This window comes from Polyodon spathula, chromosome 28 (assembly GCF_017654505.1).
Source record: "Polyodon spathula isolate WHYD16114869_AA chromosome 28, ASM1765450v1, whole genome shotgun sequence".
NCBI lineage: Eukaryota > Metazoa > Chordata > Actinopteri > Acipenseriformes > Polyodontidae > Polyodon > Polyodon spathula.
The window spans coordinates 647,804-673,437 of record NC_054561.1 but is presented as its reverse complement, the minus strand read 5'-3'; the positions used below and the strand labels follow the sequence as shown (position 1 = coordinate 673,437).

The following is a 25,634-nucleotide window of genomic DNA, read 5'->3' as shown; positions in this document are numbered from 1 at the left end:
GTGGTTTCTATCATGATGTGCTTAAAGTAGCACCCCCTCTAAACTACACTGCTGATTGTAGGTTTTGATTCCAGGTGCTGCTGTCTGACATCCACTAGTAGGGGTAATTAAATAATTACATTAAAATCAGTCTCACCTCTGCAATCCCACCCACATGACTTTTCATGTTTGTTGAATTTTTGGTGGCAAATTGGTACCCAATTAACCTGGTAAAGGTTGTTTTAATGATTATTATTATTTATGATGAGTAGAAATATTGTATTTTTTTGTTTTAATAATGTTTCTATGAGTGTCTATTTTTCCAAGCTGAGTATTTGTTTGCATTTTGTGTTTCCCGGGGCCATCATTGCGCGTGGGCTTCACGGGTGGAGCGCAGCGAGCTCGCGCAGGGGTTCGAACAGCTCGCCCGCCAGGTTTGAATCTCCTCCCCGTCTCGAGCGACGTGTCTTCACTCTCTCCCGCTCCTGAGAAAGCTGCTCGCGCTGCCGGAGGCGCCTTCGCTGGGATTATAAAGTAAGAAATATAATATCGCATCAGAAAATGTGCTGTAAATAATGATGTAAAACAAATATATTGTGAAATAGGATTGACTAATATCTATTAGTAACACATCATTATAATTATATTTTAAGATTATAAATTTCAGTGATTAGGCTATCTCACTAATTTATATTTAAAAAAAAATAATGTGGACATTATCAATTGTGTCACACACACACACACACACATATATATATATATATATATATATACTATATATTTACTTCGCTTCGTATTTTTAACACAAAACTGCGTTGATATTCGTGCTGGGGAACAGGTGTATGTTAGGATTTCCAGTGTATATTGCCGAAATGTCCTGCAGCTGTTCCTGTTGCTTGGCGCATTTGTGTGAGGTTGTACTGCGTGTCCTTTCGTGTGCGGGACGGTTTATTTGTATTGAATACATTGTAAACTCGTTAACATACAACACGCCAAAGACCATTACAGCAAATCACCTTTAGACAAATAGCAACCAGACGAGACGTGACGCTTTCTGGCACGATTACAGTATCTATCCACAGCCGCTTCTGTGAAACTATTGTCTCGATTACAATTTCTGTCTTGTCTGCCCTGAAGGGTAACGGGCGCCTGGCTGTCGACTCTGCCCTGTACTGAAACTCGCATTTCACTGCTCACTGTATCATTAACGCCGGAGACCCAGCGCAGTGTCAGCCTTTCGCAGTTAAACTGAATTAAATGGATAACCTAACGGCTCCTGTGCTTTCTGTTCTTAGGTGTACCTACTTGAGTTGCAGCCAGGAATCTGTAACGCGGGACATTAAATACAGCCACGGGGTCAAGGACTGCTATTACGAGGTAGGGGCAATAGGGGCGCTGTGGTAGTGCCCCTCGATACTGCACAGAGGTGTGATGGCAAACAGCATTCACGCATCCCCACCACCCTTAAGTTTAAGACACTAACAGGGTATGAAGACCTTGATAAAGCCATGCAGATTTACAGTAGTGTCTGCCTCGCTTGGCCTAAGTCTTGCCTTGCATATTTGAAAATCAAGCTCTGATAGAATGTAACCCTTTTATGCATGAAATATTAATAATAGCTATAACAACAACAACAAAACCCTTTGCACAAAGGTCATCCTGCATTTGAGTCTTCCAGATGTCCTCATTTAAGACTTTAAGCTGATATAAAAAATTCTAATTAATCCGAAAGGACTGGTGCTGCCACTCCTGTCTCATCCCCCCTCTTTCCCTCTCGCATTGCCCACAGCTAGGCTGTCTGAATGAACATGCAGTTACCTGCTCGTTTCAGTAGGTGGCACCTTTCCCCCAGCTCTGTATATCGTATGCTGCACATGTACAATAGTGGGCCCTGTATAAGAACTCTGCTACAATTCACTTCTCTCAATATTGTGGAGTAATGTATATGGAAAACTACAAAGCGGTATGTAATTGAATATGTCAACGTAACATTATTCAGCAGGTTTCATTCGACTTTATGAAGCAAAATTAGTTCATTCTATAGGGTGCTGCACAACTTCTGGCCATAGCTGTAAACCGCAGAGTCTGGGAAATGCAAGCTGTTCACAATGAGGTTGCACAGTATGTTAGCCTGCCTTACTCTTGTCTGTTGCTTTTTTTCTCAGACCAACAATTAAAAAGCATTAACATCCGTGCACAGAACCCCTTGCTAATGTAGGTGCAAGCTCGTGCGACCGCTGCAGCTGAAAACTGCCTTGGCTAATGTACACAAACCGGCAAGCCAATCTCCTTTCCCCTGTTGAAGCGGTGTGACCACGCAGGGGCAGGCTGACCTCTGCCATGGTATTTCAGCGCAGAACCGACGTGCAGCTTTAAAAAACAAATGCCCCTCTTTTCCTGGTTCAGGCCTCGTTGCCGCTCAGTGACTTTGCCTTCATGTCCTGTGTGATCCTCCTGTGATCGCTAACGTTTTCCTTGCATAACATGTCCCTCCCCAGTGTGAACACAGTGTGTAATTATTTATATTGTTTTATTAGGCTGAGGCTGCAAAGCGCAGCCAGCCAAAGCAGCAGCTTTAATTGAGCGAGGCTTTGTGCAAGGATACAACATCGACAATAGAGTATTGCAAAGCATATGACATGGTTCATTTAGATTTCCAGAAAGCTTTTGACAAAGTCCCGCATAAAAGAGTAATTCTCAAACTGAACGCAGTAGGGATTCAAGGAAATACATGCCCATGGATTAGGAAGTGGTTAACATGTAGAAAACAGAAAGTACTGATTAGAGGAGTATGGAAACCCACTCAATTGTGTAAAGAAAGGAGGGAGCTGGGGTAGCTGGAGAGGTATGAAAGACTCTGACTTTGGTATTCAAAAGGTCTTGTTATTTTGTCAGGTTAAAAGAAAATATCTATTTTTATGTTTTTTTCTTTCTTTTTGTCTCAGTTGATTGTCTTTTTTCTGAGATGTCAGGTCCAAGTCTGTGTAATTGACTTGCTCAGGCTGTTTCCTGAGAGAGGTTACTCTTCATGTTCTGCTCCTGAGAACCTTTACAACATGTTCTGTTTTTTTGTACCGTGCTTCATTGTCTTGCGTTTTTTATAAATGCATTACAGTGTGTAGACTGACATCTCTCCAAGCACTGACTAACAGACACACAGACATTATGCATTCGCTTCACATGTTTCAACTGTCATTCGGGGCAGGTTTGATCAGGGTTAAAAATGCCGACTCTTATGGACTGATAGTGTCTGCCTGCTTGTCTGTCATTCTTTAATATAACTGTCTCCTTCAAACTTGTATCACAGACTTTCAGCATCGAAAGGACATTTCGGATTGTGTTTGCATGTTATCTCATAAACTGTTGATTTTATACAAATTTTTTATTGTTCAAACTCCTAGCACCTACCTGGTTATTTCAGTAATAGACATGAACAAGGGTTCAGAAATACAGGACTGGGTGCAGCAGCAGCAGGGGGAGTGTGAGTTTCTAACCCAGCTCAAACTCCTGGCTCATGATCATTTGAATATTATTAATAATAATAGACTTCATTGAGGGGAGCTCTGAACCCCAGGACTGGGTGCAGCAGCAGCAGCAGGGCTAGTGTGAGTTTCTAACCCTGCTCAAACTCCTGACTCCTGATCATTTGAATATTAATAACAATATTAATAATAATAATAGACTTCATTGAGGGGAGTTCTGAGCCCCAGGACTGGGTGCAGCAGCAGGTCGAGTGTGTGAGTTTCAATCCAAAATGTTTATGGAACTGCTCTTTCTTCAGATTGAACCCTTCAGCAGAAATCGTTGAGAGGGGCCAAGCGGGGGTGCGAGCTGGAGAAAGCACGAGGCTAGGCTTCATTCTGCTAAGCTGAAAAACTGGCGAGGAAAATGGGTTAGCAGCCAACCTGTCAGCTGTATACATCCAGTCTGGGTATATATATAGCCCGCAGCCTTTGTCAGGAATAGCTGCCCTAATAAAGGAGAGTAATCTTGGATAGTGTGATTTGTAGTGATGCCAACCTGCTTCCTTTAACCCCCCCCCCACCACCACCACACTCCACCCCCCCCCCCCCCCAGTGGTCCATTGTGTTAGAGGTGGGTCTCCACCCCCCCTCTTGCTCCATTCCTCTCTATCCCTCTCAATCTGTTTCCAGATGGAGCACAGAGGTGCGGCCGTATGTTTAATTCATTTCAGTTCATTGTTGTTTCAGACCGCCTCTGACACTTTTCCAGGAATCCGTCTGTCTGAGTCATTCCTCTGTGTTTCTATAATGAGAAAAAAAAAGCTGTCAGGATTAAAAATAAAATAAAACACCTTCTGTACAGAAGCGAATATAGATTTTATTATTGCCATTCGCGCTCTCTCATTGTGTGTGTGCCTCCATGCTGTGTTGTCCCTGGAGACACAGAGACAAACTGGGAGCTGAGGGAAACGCAGAGACCTACTGGGACAGGCGGAGAGCTGCTGCTTCTCTCCGCTGCAACATTTCTGCAGAATGTATCTTTTTTTCTGAAGGATGAATATGACCTTGTTAATGGCATAGCTGCACTTGCAGGAGAGCCGAGCTCAGGGAGCAGCACCGAACAGGGCAGCAGCAGGGTTGATTATTCTTTCCATTACAACTCCAAGGCAAAGAAGCTGTTTGTTCAGCAGGAGGAATATCAATCATGACATCACAATGGTAATCAATGGCAACGGGTTACTACACAAGATTTTTATAAACTTTTTTTTTTTTACATGAAATGTATTGCATTTGTTGTAAAAATAAAAGATGGATTAACACAAATAGTTAAATCAGTAAACTGATGGAGCTGTTGATTAAAGGATACTTTATTTAAACAGTGATGAGGAAGAGGTTTCCCCTTTTAATAATACGGCGTAGAGCTTGCTGTCCTCCGAAGCGTGTGCCAACAGCCATCCACTTCTTTACACACTGCAGACTCACCCTGCAGCCACCTCAGAGCTACAGCGTCGGAGGACAACGCAGCTCTGGGCAGCTTACAGGCAAGCCCGCAGGCTCCGGCCAGACCACAGGGGTCGCTGGTGCGCAGTGAGCCGAGGGCACCCTGGCTGACCTAAACCTTCCCCCCGGGCGACGCTTGACCAGTTGTGCGCCGCCCCCTTGGTGCTCCCGTCCACGGTCAGCCTGGACTCTAACCGGCGATGTCCAGGCTGTAGGACACATCCTGCACTCCACGCGGAGCGCCTTTACCAGATGGGAGTCCAACATTTGTCATATTGAATTTATAAAGTTTTTTTAGCATTGAATGTGTAACGCGGATGATGGTACATAATACTAACTTGGATCACACAAGCAAGGTCCAATACGTTGTATTTCTTTTATGTCGACCGAATAACATTTCTGTTTGTTGTTATTTTTTCACTGGAGGCCTGTCTGGCCTTTGGGAGGCACAGCTAGGGGCCCCTCCTCACATCAGGACACAGCAGCCTGCTGTCAGACAGGTTCTGGAGCGCAGGGGAGCTGGGACTGGAGAAGAGAGACTGCAGGGAGGGGCTGTGAGGTGAACACATTGATCTGGACATGGAAGAAAATAGGACATGCTAGAAAGGAGGGAGACAGATGGAAAGAGGGATAAGAAAAGAAAGGAGAGAGGGAGGTTAAGGTAAAGCATGTCTATTAATAATTGGGAGCGAACTTGAGGAGGGACAGAGGGAGAGAGAGAGGTGTGTGTGTGCACACTCTGTGTGTTAATAAGGTCCCAGGAGGAAAGTTAATTGTGTGTGTGGGTCTTTCATGTACAATTGTGCTTTTGAAATGTAAATGAATGTCTTTCATTTTGAAACTGTTATAAGACACAGGGTCGACTGGACATAACAAGTTATGACTGTGACGAGTTTCATACAGTCAGTTCTCTGCAGCAATGATGCTGAGATTGACAGCAGACGACTCTCATCATGCACAGCTGAACACTCTCCATAATAATAAACTGATGCCCAAATCCTCTCCTCTCAGGACATAGCACCTAGTTTTATTTTTTTTATTTAGAATAGAAGTGCTCCCAATGTGGCTGTTTGATGGATGGTGCCTCTGTTTGAATATACCTCTGTCAGGACTGCAGTGCAGGGTCTGATTGGGTCCCAAGGCGATCTAAGGATGGCTGTTTTTTTTTTAATGTGTTCGTAGTCTTTCCGGGTGCTTCATATTGCAGTTACCTGCTCTTTTTTTATTTTATTTTGATGGTTCTGGGTTAAGCTGCTCATCAAATCTAATTTCTTCAGTAGACACATGCATGACCAATGTGTGTTAATATAAAGAAGTGCCAGTACCATCCGGTGCAGAGCAGCGCAGTGCGGTACCGTCTGGTGCAGAGCATTTGAAGTTATAAAAAACATTTTGAAACACACACCGCACAAGACATTAAACTAGGAACTTTATTAGTTATTTGTAGTTTTTCTCAGCATCATCAATTGCTTTCATGCATATACAGGTAATGTTTTCTGCATTTTACACACACACACACACAAGAAAAGGGCTTGTAACCAGGAGGTCCCCAGTTCAAATCCTGGATCTTTTTGGCAGCTTCTCTGTGCTTTACAATGCTTCCCTGTGCTTTACCAGACCTTTCTGTGCTTTACAATGCTTCCCTATGCTTTCATTGTGCTTCATTACACGTATTTATTTATTTATTTTTTAAGTCATTAAGTTCTCTGCCCTGAGCGATAGCTGCAGTGATGAGAAAGGGAACAGATTTCATTTCAAAGGAAAAAAGGAAGAGAATGGAAAAGAAGGTGGTGCAAGTTGTCCGAAGGGCTCATCTGCAAGGCCCATCTGGGTTAGTGGGAAGGTTCCGGGGCAGCTCAGTGATTCCGGTGTTGGGGTGCTGGTCAGTTTAGGGGTTCAGCCCCCTCTGGTCTCTTGCAGCTCCAGTTGTGGGGAGCAGGGGGGTTGTGCACTATCGGGGTGTAGCTTGGTTTGGGGGTGCGTCTCAGATCTCCTCCAGCAAGTCTGTGGGTACCAGACCCCTCTTCTTACCACTGCTCACCTTCAGAAAGCCTTCACTGTCCTCGCCCTTCCCAACGCAGATCTGAGGAGAGGAGGCAGAGTGTGGTAGAGATACACACAGAGGCTAGCCAACCATCACCCTCTCCAACCTCCCCCCAAACTCCCCTCCCTCTCACCTGGCACTCTTTCACACTCATCTGCCCCAGCTCTCTCCTGCCCTGGTAGGAATGGCTGGCTTTCCACACCCTCTCCCCCGGCTGCACTCTCTGCACAAAGTTCACTGGGAAGAAGCCGACCTTCTCCGCGCTCTTACCCTGCAGAGAAAATCCAGGGACACGCAGTCAACAGCGTTTCACACTGGATCAACACGTTTAACACAGGACAAGCATGTATGCACACAGGAAGACTTTAGGCTACACATTTCTCATTAAGCTGAGCTGATTTCAGTATGTCTGAATTCAGCGCTGTTGGCTGTTTTATAGTCATGGACGCTGCAGGTGAAATGGTTCTGATTGGGGGAGAGATTGGAGGGAAGGAGATGTGCTTGTGTCTGATTGGAGGAGGTAAGAGATTGATTTATTTGTGTGTTTGGAGGCTGAGACCCAAACAGGGAGAGGGAGCTCTGCTGTGTTATACAGTGCACTCCTCGGCACGGAAGGAGTTAAAAGCGCCCCGCTGTACCTGTCTGGAGCACCTGTGTGTGCAGAAAAATTGCTGAGACAGCACCGCCAGCCTCATTACTCACTGCCATACATGCTACGCCACTGCATTATACACACGCACACGGGGGCATAGAGACGCAAGAGCAGGACCCACAACACTCCAATCAACTCTCCCCTTGAAATTACTGCAATGTTGCACAGATTATAATTCACACTGCATAGCCTTAAAGAAAGGGAGAAACTAACTGTCCCCGCATTGCTCCCCCCTAATGAGTGACTCGTTAGAAGCCGTGCTGAGTCAGAGCTTGTTAGGTTGTAATTTCCCAGCTGCTGGCACACAAACCCCAGTCCTTCATCATAGTCAGTGGGGCTGGGGCAGCAACCCTATTACCACAGAAATAATAATCTGGACTCCTCTGGACCGGAGGCTAGGCTTCAGACTGAGGCTACCTCGTGAAAAAGTATGTGTGTGCGTGTGTATCTCAGTCTGTATGCCTGTAGAGTTTGTATGTCTGTCAGTGTGGGACTTCCTTTACTCCACTCAACCTTTCCTCAGAAAGCAGTTCCATTAAAAAACTGAATGACTAAACCTCATTAAACTTTTATTACATGTCATTCCAGGTCAGAATTTCTTAAATCTGTTATGCTGTGCTGCTCAGCACCTTTCACAAGAGACAGATTTTAGTTTTTGTTTCAATAAAGTGTTCTGGGGAGTGGGGGAAAGCACAGAGAGGGATGGTAAAGCATAGGGAAGCATTGTAAAGCACAGAGAGGTATGGTAAAGCATAGGGAAGCATTGTAAAGCACAGAGGGGGATGGTAAAGCATAGGGAAGCATTGTAAAGCACAGAGAGGTGTGGTAAAGCATAGGGAAGCATTGTAAAGCACAGAGAGGTGTGGTAAAGCATAGGGAAGCATTGTAAAGCACAGGAAAGGTCTGGTAAAGCATAGGGAAGCATTGTAAAGCACAGAGGGGGACGGTAAAGCATAGGGAAGCATTGTAAAGCACAGGAGAGGTGTGGTAAAGCATAGGGAAGCATTGTAAAGCACAGAGAGGTGTGGTAAAGCATAGGGAAGCATTGTAAAGCACAGAGAGGTGTGGTAAAGCATAGGGAAGCATTGTAAAGCACAGGGAAGCATTGTAAATCACAGGAGAGGTATGGTAAAGCATAGGAAAGCATTGTAAAGCACAGGAGAGGTATGGTAAAGCATAGGGAAGCATTGTAAAGCACAGAGAGGTCTGGTAAAGCATAGGGAAGCATTGTAAAGCACAGGAGAGGTCTGGTAAAGCATAGGGAAGCATTGTAAAGCACAGGAGAGGTATGGTAAAGCATATTAAAAACCTAGGTGGAAAACTGCAAAAAAAAAATTTCTAGGTCATCCACCTTTTTCACAAATATTATTTTTACCTTTTTTTATTTTATTTTATTTTAATAGACAAGTGGCGTCAGTGCACGAGTGACCCTGTGTGACCCCTCCCCTGCCCTGCTGCAATGATTCAGACAGATACAGTTCAGCCCCACCTTCCACCAGTCTTCATTGGAGTCGTCTGTCACCTGCACCCTATCACCCGGCCTGAGAGGGGGAGGAGAGGAGAGGGAGAGAGGTCAGTCTGTGTGTGAGTGAGTGAGTGAGTGAGTGTCAGTCTGTGTGTCAGTACATATCTACTCACTGCAGCTCCAGGTCGTTCACTTCTTGCGGAAGGAATTTGTAGAGCGCCACGTAGGAGTACTTTGGAGGTCTCTCGAGTCTGAAGGGGGTCTGGGGGGGGGAATTAAATAATATCATAATGCCACCCTCTGCCATGCGCCAGGTAACTGAAACAATAAAATAATAATAATAATTTAGACTTTACCTTCAAGCTGACTCTGTCCTCTGACACAGCCTTCTCACTTTCTGTCAAACAGAGTAAGACAAAGAAAGAGGGAGAAGGGGTGAGAGAAAGTGCAAATTGAAGGGAGAGTAAGGGACAGGACAGTGAGCGTGGCTCGCTCTCTCGTCCGCTTCAAGAATAACGATGCTCTTGCAATATTCAATCTGTCAGCTAGGCTGTTCCCGAAGGCTTGCTACCCCGTTATTCCCTTGATTTCCCTGGCAGCAATGCTCTGACTTGCTCAGTTAAGTTTATTCTCTGTAACAAATCCTGCTGTCTGTGCGAGCCACGAGTGTCCGATCGATCTCGGCACAGGAGGCTGTGTTGTTTTTCTTGTTTGTCGTCTTCTCATTATCAGAGAGCCATGCTGTCACTGGCGCTGGCAAGATTAATCTTTCCATCGCTCTCTCTGAGCTTACTACAACAAAAATAACATCTGTGCACCTGGCTGCTTTTGGAAATCTCTTGTATTTCCTATTAAACTGTGAGTGCGCTGTGCCTGAGTCCCCCCGTCTCTCCCTCTGCAAGAACCAGCCAGCTCGTTCAGGTCTTGGTGTGTGTATGCAGTATGCAATGATAGGGCTTCTCTCTCTCTCAATCTGGCAGTGTGCAGGGTGCAGTGTTTGGGGTTTCTCTCACCCTGGCTGCCCGTCTCCTCCTCTCCGCTCTGCAGGCTCTCCTCCCCATCCTTGTCCCGCTCGTTCTGCGCAGGAAGTGACATTTGTCAATCAAGATTCCACAATAAAATGCTAAAATAATGAAACCACAGAAGCACTGCAGGCGCCCTGTCTGATTCTCATGGTTCAGAGTACTGTACTGGGCAGTGCAATACCAGTCTCTCCTGGGCAGGAGGCTCTATTGTACAAGGCTCAGAGTGCTCTGTTGTGCAGGGTTTATGGTGCAGGGTCTATACAAAGTGTATCTGGGTACAGATTAACACTGAAGTAACCACCGAGCAAGGTTATAAAATTATTAGCTCCCAAATCAGTTTGAGATAGAGCGTCCGCTACCCAGGGTGTCGGATGCAGGGTGCAGGATTCCTACCACGCTCCTGGTGGGCGACTCGGAGATGCTGCTGAAGCTGGAGCGGCCCAGCTGAGCGAGGGAGGTCCCGTAGCGTAGAGTCTCATACACAGGGTCCACATGGGCCTTCCCTGCTGAAACACACAAGAGACGGACACACACACACGCAGATATAGAGAGACACGCACACACAGAGACAGAGAGACATGCAGAGACACACACAGAGACAGAGACACGCATACACACACAGAGACAGACATGCAGAGACACACACACAGAGACACGCAGACGTATTGTGACATCAGTGCACCGTTTCACTCCCACTTAACACTGGGTTTCATTACAGCTTCAGTGCCAGAGGCAGTAAAGAGGGGTACTCACCAGGGAGAGCGGCCTCCTTCACCACACCCACCTGCTCATTCACCAGGAGGGGGGAGCTGGAGTTCCACTTGAACGCCCCTGACTGAGGGGAGGGGAGGGGTGGGGTGGTGGTGGTGAGAAGGATAGAAGAGAGAGGGAGAATTGCTATGAATACACCCTCCCTCTGCAGTGCCTCATTTGAGTTTCACTTTCAGCAGAACAGTCTGACACTGACGATAACTGGGCTGTATACTCTGGATCAACATTAGCAAACAAAACAAAAACAAATTGTGAAACTTCAACCCAGTCGCAAGCTCCAAAATGAAATGTCCGACTTGCTGGCTTTGGCTTTGGTGTTTTTTTTGTGTGTGTTTTGAGCCAATGATAATAAGCAAATCATTTTATTCCTTATTTTTGAAGGTGGTCACAAAACAGTATAACAAACCACACGTCAGTCAGAGCTACACTCTGTTAGCATCATCATAATAACTTTCTTCCTATTTTTAACCCTAATCCTAACCCCAAGTATTGCTCAGTGCTGAATGACATCCGAATCGACCTCCGAGCGGCAACAAGACAGCTCATCAGATTTCTCCTGTCTATCCACACACATTGTTTTGTATTCATGTCTAGAGCTGCACAGAAACATAATTTGAATGCCACTGAAACAACTAGGACAGCCGTGTGTGTGTCTGTCTGTGTCTTTATTCCAACTCAGTTCATACTGACACCCCCCACCCCCACAGTGCATCAGTACAGGACCCCCTCTCTCTCCACCTTGCCAATGCACTGCTGCTGTGACAGTTCCAACGAACACCACAAGTGGGCGCCGAGCTTGCAGGCTTCACAGCGTAGCCCCTGCTTTGAGTTCCCTGCAACAAAACAAAAAAACAATCAGAGCACAGAACGGGACAGCCAATCAGAGAACAACACAGCATGGCACGGGACAGGACACAACGTCACTCGAAAAGGTCCACACGATAGGAGACTCACCCACGATCACGTGCTTGCAGAGCTGGCAGTGGGTGGGCTTTCGGAACACGTGCTCCTGGAAGCAGTGCAAGTGAAGGGGGCGGAGCTGGGGGGGAGTCTTGGAGGACAGGGCAGGGCTGGGAGCCAGGGACGGGTTCTCTGGAGGGGGCGGGGACGAAGAATGGGGCGGGGCTGTAATGAGGTCAACGGGGAGACGGATCTCACTCTTGGAACGCTGGAAGACGTTCTCTACACTCCGACTGCGGATCATGGTCTTGAAGGAGAGCGAGCGCTTAAGCCTCTGCAGCTAAGGAGGGAGAGGGGGGAGAGAGAGAGAGAGAGACAGAGAACAGGACAGGGTTCAGTCAATCACTCGTCACATTACTGTTGCATTTCTTCCGGGCCTATTCTCTCACACAGCCTTCAGAAGCACATGGCTGCAGATCCATGCATCTACTAGGAGTTCTTAGTTTTTATGTATTTTGATTGAACAATTCTATTTAACAAGAACAAGAACACAGCCCTCCACCCCTATTGGATGCAGATCTAGCCTAAACTAAAAAAGGGACAAAAAGATAAAACAATACAATTAAATAGAGTTTAAGAGGCACAGGCTGGAACCGGCTCTTTCCCGCAAGTGCGCACTCCCCTTCTCTCTCGAGCTATAAATACACTTGAATGCTCAACCTGCCTCGAATTAACAGACTAAGCACAACAGATTACAGAGCCGACACAGGGGCCTGCTCCAACACCCTGCCTATTACAAGGCCAACCCCTATCACACAGAGAGAGAGAAGAAAAGAAGATGGGTGTAAAGAGATGAATAGAAACATCGGAGGGAAAGAGAAGTGGGCGGGGCTCCTTTAATGGAAGCCCGTTTTTTGATGCAAGCTTTATAACAGGAGCACACGTCTTGCCTCTCCCTCTCAGTGGCAGCGATGTCATTCCGTGTTTGCCAGCCAGCTCTCAGAAGAGAGCTCAGCCTCTCACAGCAGCCCTGGCAGCGATTAAAAATTCACAAACACAAAAATAGATGATCAAGGCAGAAAAGCACAGGGAGAGAACAGAAGAGAACGCTCTAGAGAGCGACAGTGTTATTAATGCAAATAAAACTCAGGCGGGGGGGCTGTTTTCCCGTTTCTGACTCAGTGGGGTGGGGGCAGCTTTACAGAACACTTGCTTCTCACTCCTGGACTGTGACGTACTTTCAAACATAATGAAATAAAATAAAACTGTGAATTTGATAGTTTGCCACAGATAGAATCGTGGATAAAGAGATAGATAGATATTTAGTTTCCAAAAACAACTCCAGCTCCTGTCACTCTGCCCAGCAGAGCCAGGATCCACCGCTGTATCCAATAATAATAATTATATATATATACACATATGCACACACACACACACACATACACATTATAAAGATGTAGTTTGTAACGGAGAGGAACCTCTGAGGCCCAACATTGCCAGACAGGTGGGCAGAACACACAGGCATATAAAAGTGGAATCCTTGCGTGTTTTTTGTAAATGCAAAGTGTATCCAGACCAAGTGCAATACTAAATACAACCCCCCCTCCCCAGTGGCTGAAGCCTACATGCTGGCAGCCTTGCTTTCTCACCTTAGACACGGGCTGTATGGAAACGGTCCCCGGGGAGCGCTGGACCTTCTGAAGCACATTTTCCTTCTCGCTGTTTTCTGTCATTCCTTGGGGAATGGGCCCCGACGCTGGTGTCCCTCGGTGCCCACCCGGCGGTCGGTGAGGAGACTTGCGGAGCAGGCGGGCTGGGTCGTGTATTCCCAGGCAAAGCGGTCACAGAACGCGCGCTGCTTCTTCTTCGAGCTGGTGTTGCTTTATATATACTATAAAACAAATTGCAAGTTAATGAAAGCACGGCTACTTAATTATAGTATACAATTAAATAAATACAAAAATAATGAAAAACATTTATTGCAGTGCGAGTAAACGAGGCAAGACGAGTCGTTTCAGTAAATAGGGCATGCTGCAGATACCTGCGGGTTTATAAATATGGCATATTTTCATTCAATACTGCAATGAAAACAGCATATCACATGGCTTTCTTTATATTGAGAATATATAGCAAGACAAGGTAGCTGTTTGATTGATAAATATGGTCCCTTGCAACCCTATTTATTTATTTATTTGTATTATTGTTTATTGCTGTATCATTGGAAGCGCGATTGATTTGAATTTCGCCCCGAATCCCGTCCAGGTACCGCGCACTATTGTAGCTCGGCAGTGGCTATGCAGCAGCACGCGTACCTCAAACTTCTCAGTTTGAGGCCGCGCCCCCGCTGCGCTGTGATTGGAGCCGGTCCCTCTGATTACACAAGGCGCGCGTGTGACTGGCTGAGCAGGCAGATGTCAAAGTAGGAAGACGGTGTATGGGGCACAGGTAGATGTTTTGGTTGATTTAAGGTGGCTTGGAGGAGATGTGCGCGTCACAATTTTATATTGTGTTCTGTTGAAACATCACAGGGAGGACTGCGCTAATCTGATTAATTAAAGCTGCTTTTAAAGCTAATTAAAGCTGCGTCTATTGCATGGTCTGTCAGTGAAGCTCCAGCCCGGACTGTTGCAACCCTAATCTAAAATAAACTGTACAAAGAAAGCTCAGCTGCTAATGGGAAGAGGCAGCTCCACCTTCTATTTACAACTCAGTGACTCTACCTGCAACTGCCCGGCTGCAATTCAGGGCTCACTGTGTGCGAGTGCATGTATATTAGTCAGTGTTACCGTGTGTGATTGTGCCGTTCCTCACGCTGCAGGATCGCTGTGTAAATTGTGCTGAGCGCTAAAATCACTCGGGAGAATAACAAACTCCCAGGGGCACAGAGAAACAGAGCTGGCATTTACAAACACGCCGCGTGGGTGTCTGTGTCTGTGTGAGACTCACTGTGTGTGCGTGTGCCATTCCCAGACACAAAACCTGCTGCTGAGTGACACAACGAGAGAGAGCACTCAGAAAGAACATCAGCGGCTCTTGTCAGGACTTCCTCTCTTTTTTTTTAGCTCAGTATATCACGAGCATCTCAGAATGGAAGATGTTTCTATTCTTCTTTTGCTTCTGAATTTTAAGGGGGGGGGGGGGGGGGGTCAGATGGGTACACTGAAGGACAGCACAAAACAAAGTACTGGAAAGACAGGGAGGAAGACTGCAATAGACGCCACCCTCCCCATTCATTCTCTTCCCAGGCTCTATAGCCCCCGTTCCCTCGATCTCGTCGTAACTCACACAGAAACCTGCATCACAAAACCTTTTATAAAACAGCTGCCCCCAGCTGAAATATATCATATATATATATATATATATATATATATATATATATATATATATATATATATATATATATATACACACACACACACACACACACACACACACACACATATATCTATATATATATATATATATATAAAAAAATACAATAATAATATAATTATTGTCCTCGACCACATTATTGCATCTGCGCTCGTTCTCAACCCCTGGAGTTCCATTATGAACAGTGAACCAGGCTGCACTACTCCCCGTGACCTCCAGGAGCAGTAGAGAGACAGAAGCACAATGCGCCTAATGTTAGCTCTCCCTCAAAACAGACCAGTGGGCCATATTCTTTAATCAGAGGCTCTTTAACTTGAACTACATCACTTTGTTGTTTGGTTCTAGTTTTGTAAAAAAATCAATTAGGTTTTTCACCTCTTTGAAAAACAAAAAATAGGAGTTAGTTAAAGGCTGGGGTAACACTTTGAAGATATGATCCCATGTGTTACCAATCAGTGCCAGCGACTCCTCTCTACACAGCTGAACATTCATTCATTCATTGTCATCAGTACGGACCGGATTCTTTCATTGACTGTGGCTGCGTTGCTTTCCTTTTACAGTGGGACTAAGGGCTGCACTGTAGGAGACAACGGTGAAACTGCATCCCAGTGTCAGCCATTTTGGCTCTGGCCGCTCTATTGATTGTGCAGGAGGCAGGCTCTGTTTCGGAGCCACAATGGCGTCAGTGTCACAACATCCTTCCCTCTTGGCTGGCACAGAGATTTCACAGCCTTTATTAGACTGGATCGATCAACACTTCGTGTTCACAGAAAAACGAAATTAGGAGAAAATATCAGCTTTGTTTAAGTTGTCAGCATGAGAATGGAGAATACATTTATTCTTATTAGTGCCATCATTTAATCCCCTTTCTTCTATTACGGTTAGGGAACCACCAAATACGATACTGGGGCTCTCCAGCTAGAACTCTCTCACTTCAACCCTGCACTGCTTTCCTGTGCACATCTCACCTTGGACACCTAATCTGGGATTGATTCTGTCAGCTACTGAAATAAACAGAAGATACACTACAAAACAAAAATATCCACAAGCTTGTGACTGTGGATCTTTATTTTCTTACTGAATGGTGCCCTCTGGTGTGCAGCTCCAGGGATGGGTGAGAAAGAAAGACAGACAGACAGAGAGACAGACCTTTGAGTTCTGCTGCCCTCCCCGGGGTCAGAACCAGGCATGCTCAGTTCAGCACCTCCTGTCCAAACTGACCTTTCAAAACCCCTGAACTCTTGTCAGTTTGTCCATCCCAAATCCAAAGACTGTTCACTTTCCTCTCAAGTCTGTCTGTCTGTTGGGGTGCCAGTGTCATACGAACCCAGGACTGTGCCAGAGCTACTGGAACCCCAGTGAGACTGCTGCATCAAACAAACAACCAACCAACCAACACACTCACACACACAGAACATGCCTCGGGCTCTGCACACAACCAGTGATCACAGATAACTACATTTCTATTTATCTCAAAACATTTATATATAAAAACTATCATTGAAACATGCAAAATTTGGCATTTTTTTTTTCTTCTTCTTTGATTAAATCTCTTCTTTCATAAAAAAATATATCAATTTTCCAGAGTTCTGTGGAGGTTAAAGGGGAAGGATATATTAATATGAAGGGCTTGATAGACCATTTCCAACACTGCTACACACAGGCTTCGCTGGGCATGCTCCCACACGCAAAGACACTCCCAGTGCATCCCAGTTTCAGCCACTACTTATTTAACTGGGTGCTTGTGACAACTACAGGCGAGTCACAGCAATATTGTTTTGTATTCAATATATTTTACAGGTTCACAGATCTGCTGGTGGTCCTAAATTAACCCTGAACTAACTTCTTTTTTTTTATGCTGCATGAATTCTTAGGAAATCCAATCTCTGAATGGAGTGCATCTATAATGATGAAAGAACTACACAGAATGCAAAAATATTTCATATTTAAGGTACGTCACGGTAAGCTTACAGTAAAACTTGCAGTGGCTCAAACTGCAACGAAATGAGGGAGTCGACATGATCTATACACACAGACACACACACACACACACACACACAGATAGACATATACACACACACACAGGCGTCTGTTGAAATGTGTGTTCGAGGTCCAGGACGTGCACAGCTAAACATTATAGTCATTTTTTACAAAGTCAGTGGTGCTGCTTTGACATCACAGCAGGATGCAGCAGCGGCAGATCCTTTGACGACTTCCTCCCATGGAGGGGGGCGGGGTCACCGGGGCAAAGTAGGCGTGTACTCTGATATTGGGGAGGTGTGTCTGAAACACAGAGAGAGGCGTGAGAGAGTGAGACAGACCACACAGACAGAGAGTGCAGGGGAGAGTGTGGATCTTCATTTGTGTGTGTGTGTGTGTATGTAGTTACCCTGAGTCTCTTGATCCCCGCTCTGGTGATCTGCTGGCAGTCGTACAGCTCTATCCTCTCCAGGCTGTGGCAGCTCTTGAGATGCTCCAGAGAGGCATCTGTGATCAGGGGGCAATTGTCCAGCTCAATGACCTCCAGCCGGTCATGAGCGCAGGGGCCGCTGCCAACGTGCCGGATCCCATCATCCGTGATGAGCTCACAGTGAGAGAGGGACTACGGGGAGGAGAGGACAGAGAGAGAAAGAGGGGTAAGAAGAGAGAGAGAGGGACGGAGGGAGGGGTGAGGAGACGGGTGAGGAGAGAAGAAGAGAGAAAGGGAAGGGTGAGAAGAGGAGAGGACAGCCTGACTACAGACAGACTAGAGCTGCCATGCCTTCAATCACAACAAAGTGTAACCCCACCGCAGACTCACCAGGACCTGCAGCCGTGGACAGTATATCGAGAGCTGGATCAGGGTGCTGTCTGTGATCTGGGGAGAGAGCGAGAGAGAGGGGGATAGAGACGGGAATAGAGAGGGGGGGGGGGGGGGGGGGGGGGTTCGAGTTGGTGGTATTAGAAGAACATGGTGAATCAGGTTCTTACCTGCACACATTCCTCCAGGTCCATCTTCTCCAGCTCGTGACAGTTCTGTCCGAGACACAAAGAGAGAAACTCTTAGCAAACGCACCCACAGACACAGACATACAAACAGACAGAGACACAGGCTCTGCTTCTGTTGCTTCAATGTTTGTGCTAATCAGGCACTCACCCGGGCCAGAGAGGTGAAGCCGAGGTCAGTGAGCTGCGAGCAGCGAGCCACCTCCAGGATTCTACAGAGAGAGACAGAGACAGTCAGCATGCCCCCTGCCCAGTCACCCTTACCCCTGCCCCCTGCCCCCTCACCTGAGCCATGGGCAGTTCTGCCCCAGGGCGTTGAGGATAGCGTCGGTGATGTTGCCACAGCCGGACACACACAGAGACCGCAGCCTGGGGCACCCCCGACAGATAGTGAGGAGACCCTCATCTGTGATCTGCTGCTCGGGGGGGGGGAGAGAGGAGAGTGGTTAGCTAGCCACATTCACAAAGCATTCACTGCAGTGCTAAGGGTACTAAACTTTCTTTTTTTTTGTTTTTTAATAAATCATTTGTTTAATTGTGTTCTCAAATAACCACTGCATCCCACCTTCAGAGTGTCTGCGAGTCTGTCTGTCTCTCAGAGTCCCATGAGTCTGTCTCTCAGTCTCTGACTGTCTCTCTGAGAGTCCCGTAAGTCTGTCTCTCAGTCTCTGTCTGTCTCTCTGAGTGTCGTGAGTCTGTCTCTCAGTCAGTCTGTCTGTTTCTATGAGAGTCCCATGAGTCTGTCTCTCAGTGTGCCTCTCAGTCTGTGTGTCTCCAAGTCTTGGCTCCCATGTACTCACCGAGCAGGTCTGCAGGTTCAAGGTGATCAGTTCTGGGCAGTGAGCGCTGATGTGTTTGAGAGCCTCGTCTTCCAGCTGAAAATATAAAAGGAAACTGTTAGGAACACTAATTTCATGTGTGGGTATGTATTTAAACAACAATACTGTAGGGTGCAGGATGTATGATGTAGTGTATAGAGTGTAATAACAATAATAAAGATATAGATAGATCACTTACAATAGGATGTTGATTTAACAAGTCACTTGCTCCAGGTCACACAGTGTAGTGTATAGGGTGCAATTTGCAGGGTGTAGGGTATGGTGTAATGCAGGGGTCTCCAACCCCAATCCTGGAGAGCTACAGGGTCTTCTGGTTTTTGTTTCAACCAAACTCTGTTACATAATTGGCTTAATTAGTCAAGATTAACCATCTCAAAAATCTGCAGGATTGGGGCCCTCCAGGACCAGGGTTGGAGACCCCTGGTGTAGTGTGTAGGGTGTAGTGTATAGGGTATGGGGTGTAGTGTATAGGGTGCAGTGCACAAGGTGTAGTGTGTGTTTGTGTGTAATATATATATATATATATATATATATAGAGGGTATTTGATGGAAACGGCCAGGGAGATTTTTGATGTATCTCCCAATGGCTTGTACCGCCCAGGTCTGTCAATTTCCTTTCTTTTTATGATTTCAAGGTGAACAAACCTGGCTTGTTTTGTGCTGATGTCATGTTCATATGTGGGTTGCACTTGCACAGATTCTGCTTCATCATACATGCCAGGGATATTAAATGTAATCAGAACCAGAACCGCTACACATCATATTCCACATGTAAAGTGTGCATACAGAGATTTTATCCCCCAATTTTTACCGATGTTTCAATTTACATTTTTTTTTTTTTTGACCGATTTAATCCCTTTTTTAATATATGTAAAACAAACTCAAAAAAAAAAATCCTGGGAATGTTTTTTAAAGATGAACACTAGGTATGGGGTACAGTGTGCAGGGTACCTGAGTGCAGCCCTTCAGGAACAGGCAGCGCAGTGTCGGACAGCACCGCACCAGAGCATGGATCCCATCCTTGGTCACCTGATCACACCAAGAGATGTTGAGCTGCTCCAGCAGGGGGCAGCCTTCACTGCAGACACAACACAGCAAAATGTAACCAACACAGCAGAGAAAAACGCAACACAGCAAAACAGAGTAATGCAACACAAGAAAACGCTCACCTGAGCACTTTGAGGGCTAGGTTGGTGATGGAGGTGCAGGAGGCCAGGTCCAGGTGCTTAAGTTTGGGACAGAACTTACTGAGACTGCTGCAGGTACTGTGGAGAGAGAAAGAGAGAGGGATCGGTAAAGAAAACAGGGTTTTAGAGATTTAAAGCAAGCCAGCCCAGTTCCGAATTCACCTCCCCTCTCCCCTGGTCACACTCACGCATCCGTGATCTTGGTGCAGCCATTGAGATTCAGCAGCTCAATGCTCCTGCAGTTCTGAGAGAACGTCCTGCAGAGAGAGAGAGAAGCTAAAACTTCACAGACAAAGTTGCACCTCTCCACTCCTGGTCTTTGTTCCAACCCTCTTCTAAACTGTTTCACTGAACTGTTTCAAAACCTCAATACAGATCCTAATTATATAATTTTATCTGTTAAAGCTGATGTGGACTTGCCCTCCAGGACCCCTGCTCTACAGTCACTGCACCCCGCTCGCCTCCCCTCCACCCTCACCTGAGCGCGCTGTCCCCCACCCCCAGGCACCCCCTCAGGCTCAGCTTCCTCAGGAACCCCCCACAGCGCTTCGAGATGTTCTCCACGACACGCCCCTGAAACAGACACACAGAGAGGCAGACAGACAAACACACAGACAGAGGCAGGCAGACAGAGAGGCAAGACAGAGACAGGCAGACGCACAGAGAGGCAGACAAACAGACAGACACACACACAGAAAGGTAGACAGACAGACACACAGAAAGACAGACAGAGACAGAGAGACAGTTGTTAGACAGGAGCTCACTGACAGAATATAACTTCCATCTTATTTATCATGTCTGAAGAGGTCAGAGGCCTGATGCCCCAATGAGCGCTTCTCTTAAATGAGGAAAATAGAGAGACGGCCTCCGGGGGGGGAGGGGGGGGGGGGGGGGGGGGGGGGGGGGGGGGGGGGGGGGGGGGGGGGGGGGGGGGGGGGGAGATGGGGGGGCTCACCTCAATGTCTCTCTGAAAGTCAAAAAGGTCAATCTGCTGCCAGTTACTGCCATCCAGCGCCAGCTCATTCCAGGCCTGCGAGAGACAGAGACAAAGAGACAGACAGAAACACATTATCCAATACATAACCCTTCACTACTGCACACACTCGACTGCATAGCTGACCTCTACTTACGACATGCATAGTACCTCTGACAGCAGTGAAACCTTTAGGAACAATCCTAAATGTTCCACAGGTTAAACGAGACGGGGAGAGAGACAGGGAGAGCATTTGGTTCAGCAGGCTTCTGAGACTCACCCTGGAGACCTGGGCACATCGGCAGAGAGTCACTACATCCAGGAAGGAGAATATCCTGAGAGAGCAACAGAGTGACAGGGATCAAACAAAGCATTGTCAAAAGCTCTAGTTCCTCCTGAAATCCAAACCACCAGCTGCACTTCCATGCAGTTCTCCCAATCGCTGTGTAGCTCAAGTTTTCTTTTTTACTTTCAGACTTGAAACAAGGCTGGGTGCATCTCTATTAAACACGTTCTGAATCACATCGTTACTGAATACAACTGAATGAAAGCGGGCAAAAAAAAAAAAAGAACATGCATTTCAGTTGAAATACAAAAAGAAAAGCAGCAAACTTGTTATAATTCTCTTTCTCACACAGCCTCTGAGTGAAGGTTTCCTGCATGTGGTTTCTCAGTGTTCAGTCAGCCTTGTTAATTACAGCAGCACTAACTCGCTGAACCCACAAACCTGCACCTGTTATCCTGTGTGAGTGTGTGTGTATGTGTGAGTGAGAAAGTTAGTGAGTGTGTGTCGTAGTGAGTGTGGTGCCCCCTAGTGTCAGGGTGTCACACTCACCGCAGCAGCAGCTCTTTTGGCAGCTTCTTGTTGATAGCAGCCTCGTCATTGTTCGAGAACATCTGAGAGGAGAGAGAACAGCAGCATTGTGCACTGAGGAGAGGACAGCAGCATTGACAACAGTGAGCACGACAGTATTGTGCACCGAGGAGAGGACAGCAGCATTGACAACAGTGAGCATGACAGAACTGTGCACTGAGGAGAGTAGCAATGAAAATAAGACTCCTACTGCACAGCACTTTCACCCAGTCCAGGTTTTACTATAAGCTTGATTAGTCCCAGTGCAATAGGTAATAAGCGCAGGAGTGTCTTAATAAACCCACAGCAAAACCGAACAATGGATCAGACTGCTGTGCAATGGAAGTTTTATTTGAACCCCTGGAATAAATTTAAAAAAAAAAAAAAAAAAAACACATCTGAAAACTCAAGCCAGTTCAATATTAAAACCAACTGTGCCTTATCTGTAACATTGTTGGTAACAACACAGCCAGGCCTGTCGCCCAGCAGAGCCCTAGACTACACTGAACAAAACCTGTCTGTGTCTAAGGTATGCAGTTAGTTACCTGGCAGTAGCACAAATCAACCCCCCTCCTGGCTCAAGGGAAGCACGCTAACAAGGAATGGTCAGTCCATTCAATTTCACCCAGTAAAAAGTATTTAAAATCCGGGGGTGGGGAAGTTCAGACTTGTTCCAAAAAAACAAACAGAAATTCAGCAAAACCCCGTTCTTTAACACAATATTCAACACAGGTTATGCTTTACTCCTCTGGTACCTAAAGTAATACAAAACATTGTATTATTATTGTTTACGTGTGTTTACAGTAAATATAATCTCAAGAGGCGCAAAAAAAAAATTAAGAACAGCAACCAAACAAGCGAAGAATGAAACGCTGTTACGCTGGTGAAGTGGGTTTCTTAGTTTAACATATCACGGGGTGGGTGCGCTATACAGCTGCCCCAGGTCTCCACCACAGGCACGGTCTGACCTTATCAGCTGTTGCGCTGTTAAAAACAAACAAAAACCGCTCAAATCCAACATAAGGCGGGGCCTTCGGGGACACCAGGCACAGAGCCCCCTTGGAACAAAAACAAGAGACACCGCAAAATAAAATACACTGGCAACCGCTTTTTAAACAAAAAATAAAACCAGAACCCCGAGGGCCTCCCATTCAGGGAACTACCACCACTGCACTAAACCAAAACAGTGACAAGCTTCACAACCCCGTCCGAAACAAAAACAACACTCAATTAAAAAAATAAAACTGCCAGGGAAGCGGGATGTTCTTGTATACAATAACAGGACTAATCATGATGTGTGACATTAATTAGAATCTAGACAATAACCCCCGAATCGAAAGGGAAGTTTGGCAACGTTATTACAGTCAGCTGTGCAGCAAAGCAGCCTGTGGCTCCCGCAGCCGCGGCCATTAATGCTCAGTTTTGAGCCCAGAATTATAATGTAATAAATACCAAGAAAAGATGCAACGCGTAAAGGACCCACTCGCTGAGTTTCACTTAATCCGGTTAGTTTTATTGTGTTAATTTCTCACGCACCCGGGCTAGTGCCTCAGGAAAGTACAGTGCTGCGTATTGTTTTGTTTTGCAAGACAGGGGCAGGAAATGAACCGCATTTTAAACAAAACTGCGTTAAACAATATGACCAAAAACTGTTTAAAAAAAAAAAAAAAAAAAAAAAAAAAAATGGAAAACGTGCCCACAGAAAATAATAATAATGCATTTAACTTTGATCACTCTTTACTGTAAATAAATATTACTGTTGTTTTTTTTTATCCACGGCATTGAAACAGACGCAATTCACGGTTTTGACAACAATGCGTAATTGACTAAGTTACTAATAACACACTGCGTAATCCGAGTGAGCAGGTTGGTGTAAAACCCATCTGTGCTAATTAAAAACACACATTCGTTTGGATTTTTTTCCCATCCCCCATTGCTTCCTATTTCAACCAAGCACACATCCTATCTTGCCGCAGTTTTGTTATTTATTTGAGATTAATTTTCAAAATCAATACCGACCTCAAACCGGCTCCGCGACCCTCCGTTCACCTCCTTCCCCATCTTCAATCGGGGTATAGCCCAGATTTTCCGGTGGGGGAGGGGGGGTACGGATTTGAAAGCAGAAGAAATTGTAAATATTTGTGCCGTTGTGCGGGTCCCGTCCCGTCCCGTCCCACTTCAGTTCAACACAACACCAGACACATACAGCATCTCCCAGTCTGAGCCCAGAGCCAACCGGTCACTCACAGTCCAGACCGCAGACAGACAGACTCATTGGAAAACACTGTTGTCTTAGTTTTCCAACAGATCTATGTGATTTCAATTATTATAAATTCAGCTGAATACTGTATAAAGTTATTTTGTCTGGTTTTTTTTGGACGGAGTTTTGGTTAAAATAAAAGGACTGCGGGTTTGATTACGTGTGACTGCGCTTTAACTCATAAAGCGTGATTCAGCAATCAGGTTTATATTTTCTGAATGGTTTTAATGCTTTGCTCAGAGTACTGCCCTGTTCGTTTGAGTGGCCTTTTCAGCTATAAGTATTATGCCACAGGTCCTGGGTGCTGACAGCATACCGTGACGAAACACTCAACACCGCTATGAATGTGTAGCTTTCCCAACCAGCCCGGGCGGATTATAAACTCTGCACAAATGCTAAAATCGGTATCATTCTTTTCAGCGACATGACTTCCGTCTTCGGTCGTCATCACCTTTACCAAACAACGGCCGTCACCAATCAGATAGCAGGGAAGGTCCAAACTTTGAAACGTCATAGTCGCGGGAGAATCAAGCGTGGAGCTGCAGTTGTTCTTGGGTAAAGAGCTAAGCGGCGCAGTGCTAGCGTTTACTCTCGCTCTGTGTCGAACTTGCCTTGTGGGCAAATCCAGTACATATTTTCAGTCCTAAACTAAAAACATACTTACTTTAAATTCGCCTTGTAGCCTAATGCTGTCATAAACTGCAGATTTCAAATGATTACTTAGGATGCAATGCCTGGTGATATGCTGCAGGAAGGTAGTGCATTTGATAGCAGAGAGAAAATGGAACCCAATTATAGATAATCACAGCCCCCCCCCCCCCATGCACCGAGACAACTCGCCCTTCTATACATGTGCCAACAAAACATTCATTTTAAAAGCTAAACAAAACATTTCCCAGCTTAGTTATAAAGCAACCTAATATTACAATAACGAGAAACATTTTAAAAGAACACGAGTATTAAAAGCTGCGCAGCCAGGTTATATATCTATAAGGCATCTTCATAATTTTGTAATTTTTCTCTTTTACGTTGTGTTCTTTTGTTCATCTTTAGGTTATATATATATTATATATATATATATATATATATATATATATATATATATATATATAAACAATGAGACATGTACACATTTTTTTAAGGTTTCCCTTTCAAAGTCGTGTCCAGCAGGATAATTTGCTGAACACTTTGTGCTGATGTATGGCACACTGCTAGACAGCTCGGGGGGTGGGGTGGTATTTCATTATTATATTTCGGTGTTAGCTACACTGACTGTAGGAACTGCAGCTGTTCAGGCCGATAAAGCTTCCACCCCTAGCGCTCACTTTTCTCGTCGGTAGTATCCAATTGGCGGTCTGGGGGAGG

At 45.8% G+C, this 25,634-nt stretch overlaps 2 protein-coding genes and 2 long non-coding RNA genes across 8 annotated transcripts; 2 read left to right on the top strand and 2 right to left on the bottom strand.

The window, feature by feature from the left end:
- The first annotated feature begins 256 nt into the window (after positions 1-256).
- On the top strand, positions 257-4,037 carry LOC121301721. The gene is made up of 3 exons (XR_005947646.1): positions 257-513; positions 1,275-1,356; positions 3,761-4,037. It is a non-coding gene; the product is annotated as an uncharacterized LOC121301721 (long non-coding RNA).
- A 64-nt stretch (positions 4,038-4,101) lies between these two features.
- LOC121301818 lies at positions 4,102-9,123 on the top strand. Its single transcript, XR_005947654.1, has 3 exons — positions 4,102-4,661; positions 5,370-5,604; positions 9,043-9,123. It is a non-coding gene; the product is annotated as an uncharacterized LOC121301818 (long non-coding RNA).
- On the bottom strand, positions 6,575-14,067 carry LOC121301816 (SH3 and cysteine-rich domain-containing protein 2-like). 2 transcript variants are annotated; one of them, XM_041231426.1, is made up of 12 exons: positions 13,842-14,067; positions 13,450-13,691; positions 11,855-12,140; positions 11,639-11,733; positions 10,883-10,964; positions 10,523-10,635; positions 10,118-10,181; positions 9,461-9,501; positions 9,278-9,366; positions 9,129-9,180; positions 7,121-7,258; positions 6,575-7,026 (listed from the first exon to the last, which is right to left on the bottom strand). In XM_041231426.1, exons 2-12 carry the CDS (start codon positions 13,531-13,533, stop codon positions 6,928-6,930), a joined length of 1,143 nt encoding a protein of 380 aa, XP_041087360.1. In that variant the 5' UTR covers positions 13,534-13,691; positions 13,842-14,067; the 3' UTR covers positions 6,575-6,927. The 2 variants fall into 2 exon arrangements, with proteins under 2 accessions (XP_041087360.1, XP_041087361.1); XM_041231427.1 differs by having other exon boundaries at positions 10,523-10,632; positions 13,450-14,067.
- A 2,135-nt stretch (positions 14,068-16,202) lies between these two features.
- On the bottom strand, positions 16,203-24,680 carry LOC121301999 (F-box/LRR-repeat protein 20-like). 4 transcript variants are annotated; one of them, XM_041231770.1, is made up of 15 exons: positions 24,029-24,680; positions 21,992-22,053; positions 21,437-21,491; positions 21,139-21,213; positions 20,662-20,756; positions 20,372-20,440; positions 20,166-20,261; positions 19,948-20,074; positions 18,958-19,032; positions 18,443-18,573; positions 18,309-18,369; positions 18,143-18,187; positions 17,973-18,029; positions 17,562-17,774; positions 16,203-17,455 (listed from the first exon to the last, which is right to left on the bottom strand). In XM_041231770.1, exons 1-15 carry the CDS (start codon positions 24,068-24,070, stop codon positions 17,348-17,350), a joined length of 1,311 nt encoding a protein of 436 aa, XP_041087704.1. In that variant the 5' UTR covers positions 24,071-24,680; the 3' UTR covers positions 16,203-17,347. The 4 variants fall into 4 exon arrangements, with proteins under 4 accessions (XP_041087704.1, XP_041087705.1, XP_041087706.1 ...); XM_041231771.1 differs by lacking the exon at positions 24,029-24,680 and adding an exon at positions 23,462-23,664; XM_041231772.1 differs by lacking the exon at positions 24,029-24,680 and adding an exon at positions 22,555-23,436.
- Between the last annotated feature and the right edge of the window lie 954 nt (positions 24,681-25,634).

What these genes read in the sequence shown, in the direction of transcription:
- LOC121301816 (XM_041231426.1), bottom strand. Translation starts at nt 13,533, where the DNA reads ATGACAGAAAACAGCGAGAAGGAAAATGTGCTTCAGAAGGTCCAGCGC. An exon ending in AGTCGCCCACCAGGAGCGTG is followed by an intron (nt 10,182 to 10,522) that starts GTAGGAATCCTG and finishes CTTCCTGCGCAG; the next exon opens with AACGAGCGGGACAAGGATGG. An exon ending in AGGACAGAGTCAGCTTGAAG is followed by an intron (nt 9,367 to 9,460) that starts GTAAAGTCTAAA and finishes TCCCCCCCCCAG; the next exon opens with ACCCCCTTCAGACTCGAGAG.
- LOC121301999 (XM_041231770.1), bottom strand. Translation starts at nt 24,070, where the DNA reads ATGGGGAAGGAGGTGAACGGAGGGTCGCGGAGCCGGTTTGAG. An exon ending in TGCACCAAGATCACGGATGC is followed by an intron (nt 20,262 to 20,371) that starts GTGAGTGTGACC and finishes CTCTCTCCACAG; the next exon opens with TACCTGCAGCAGTCTCAGTA. An exon ending in ACCTGGAGGAATGTGTGCAG is followed by an intron (nt 18,030 to 18,142) that starts GTAAGAACCTGA and finishes CTCTCTCCCCAG; the next exon opens with ATCACAGACAGCACCCTGAT.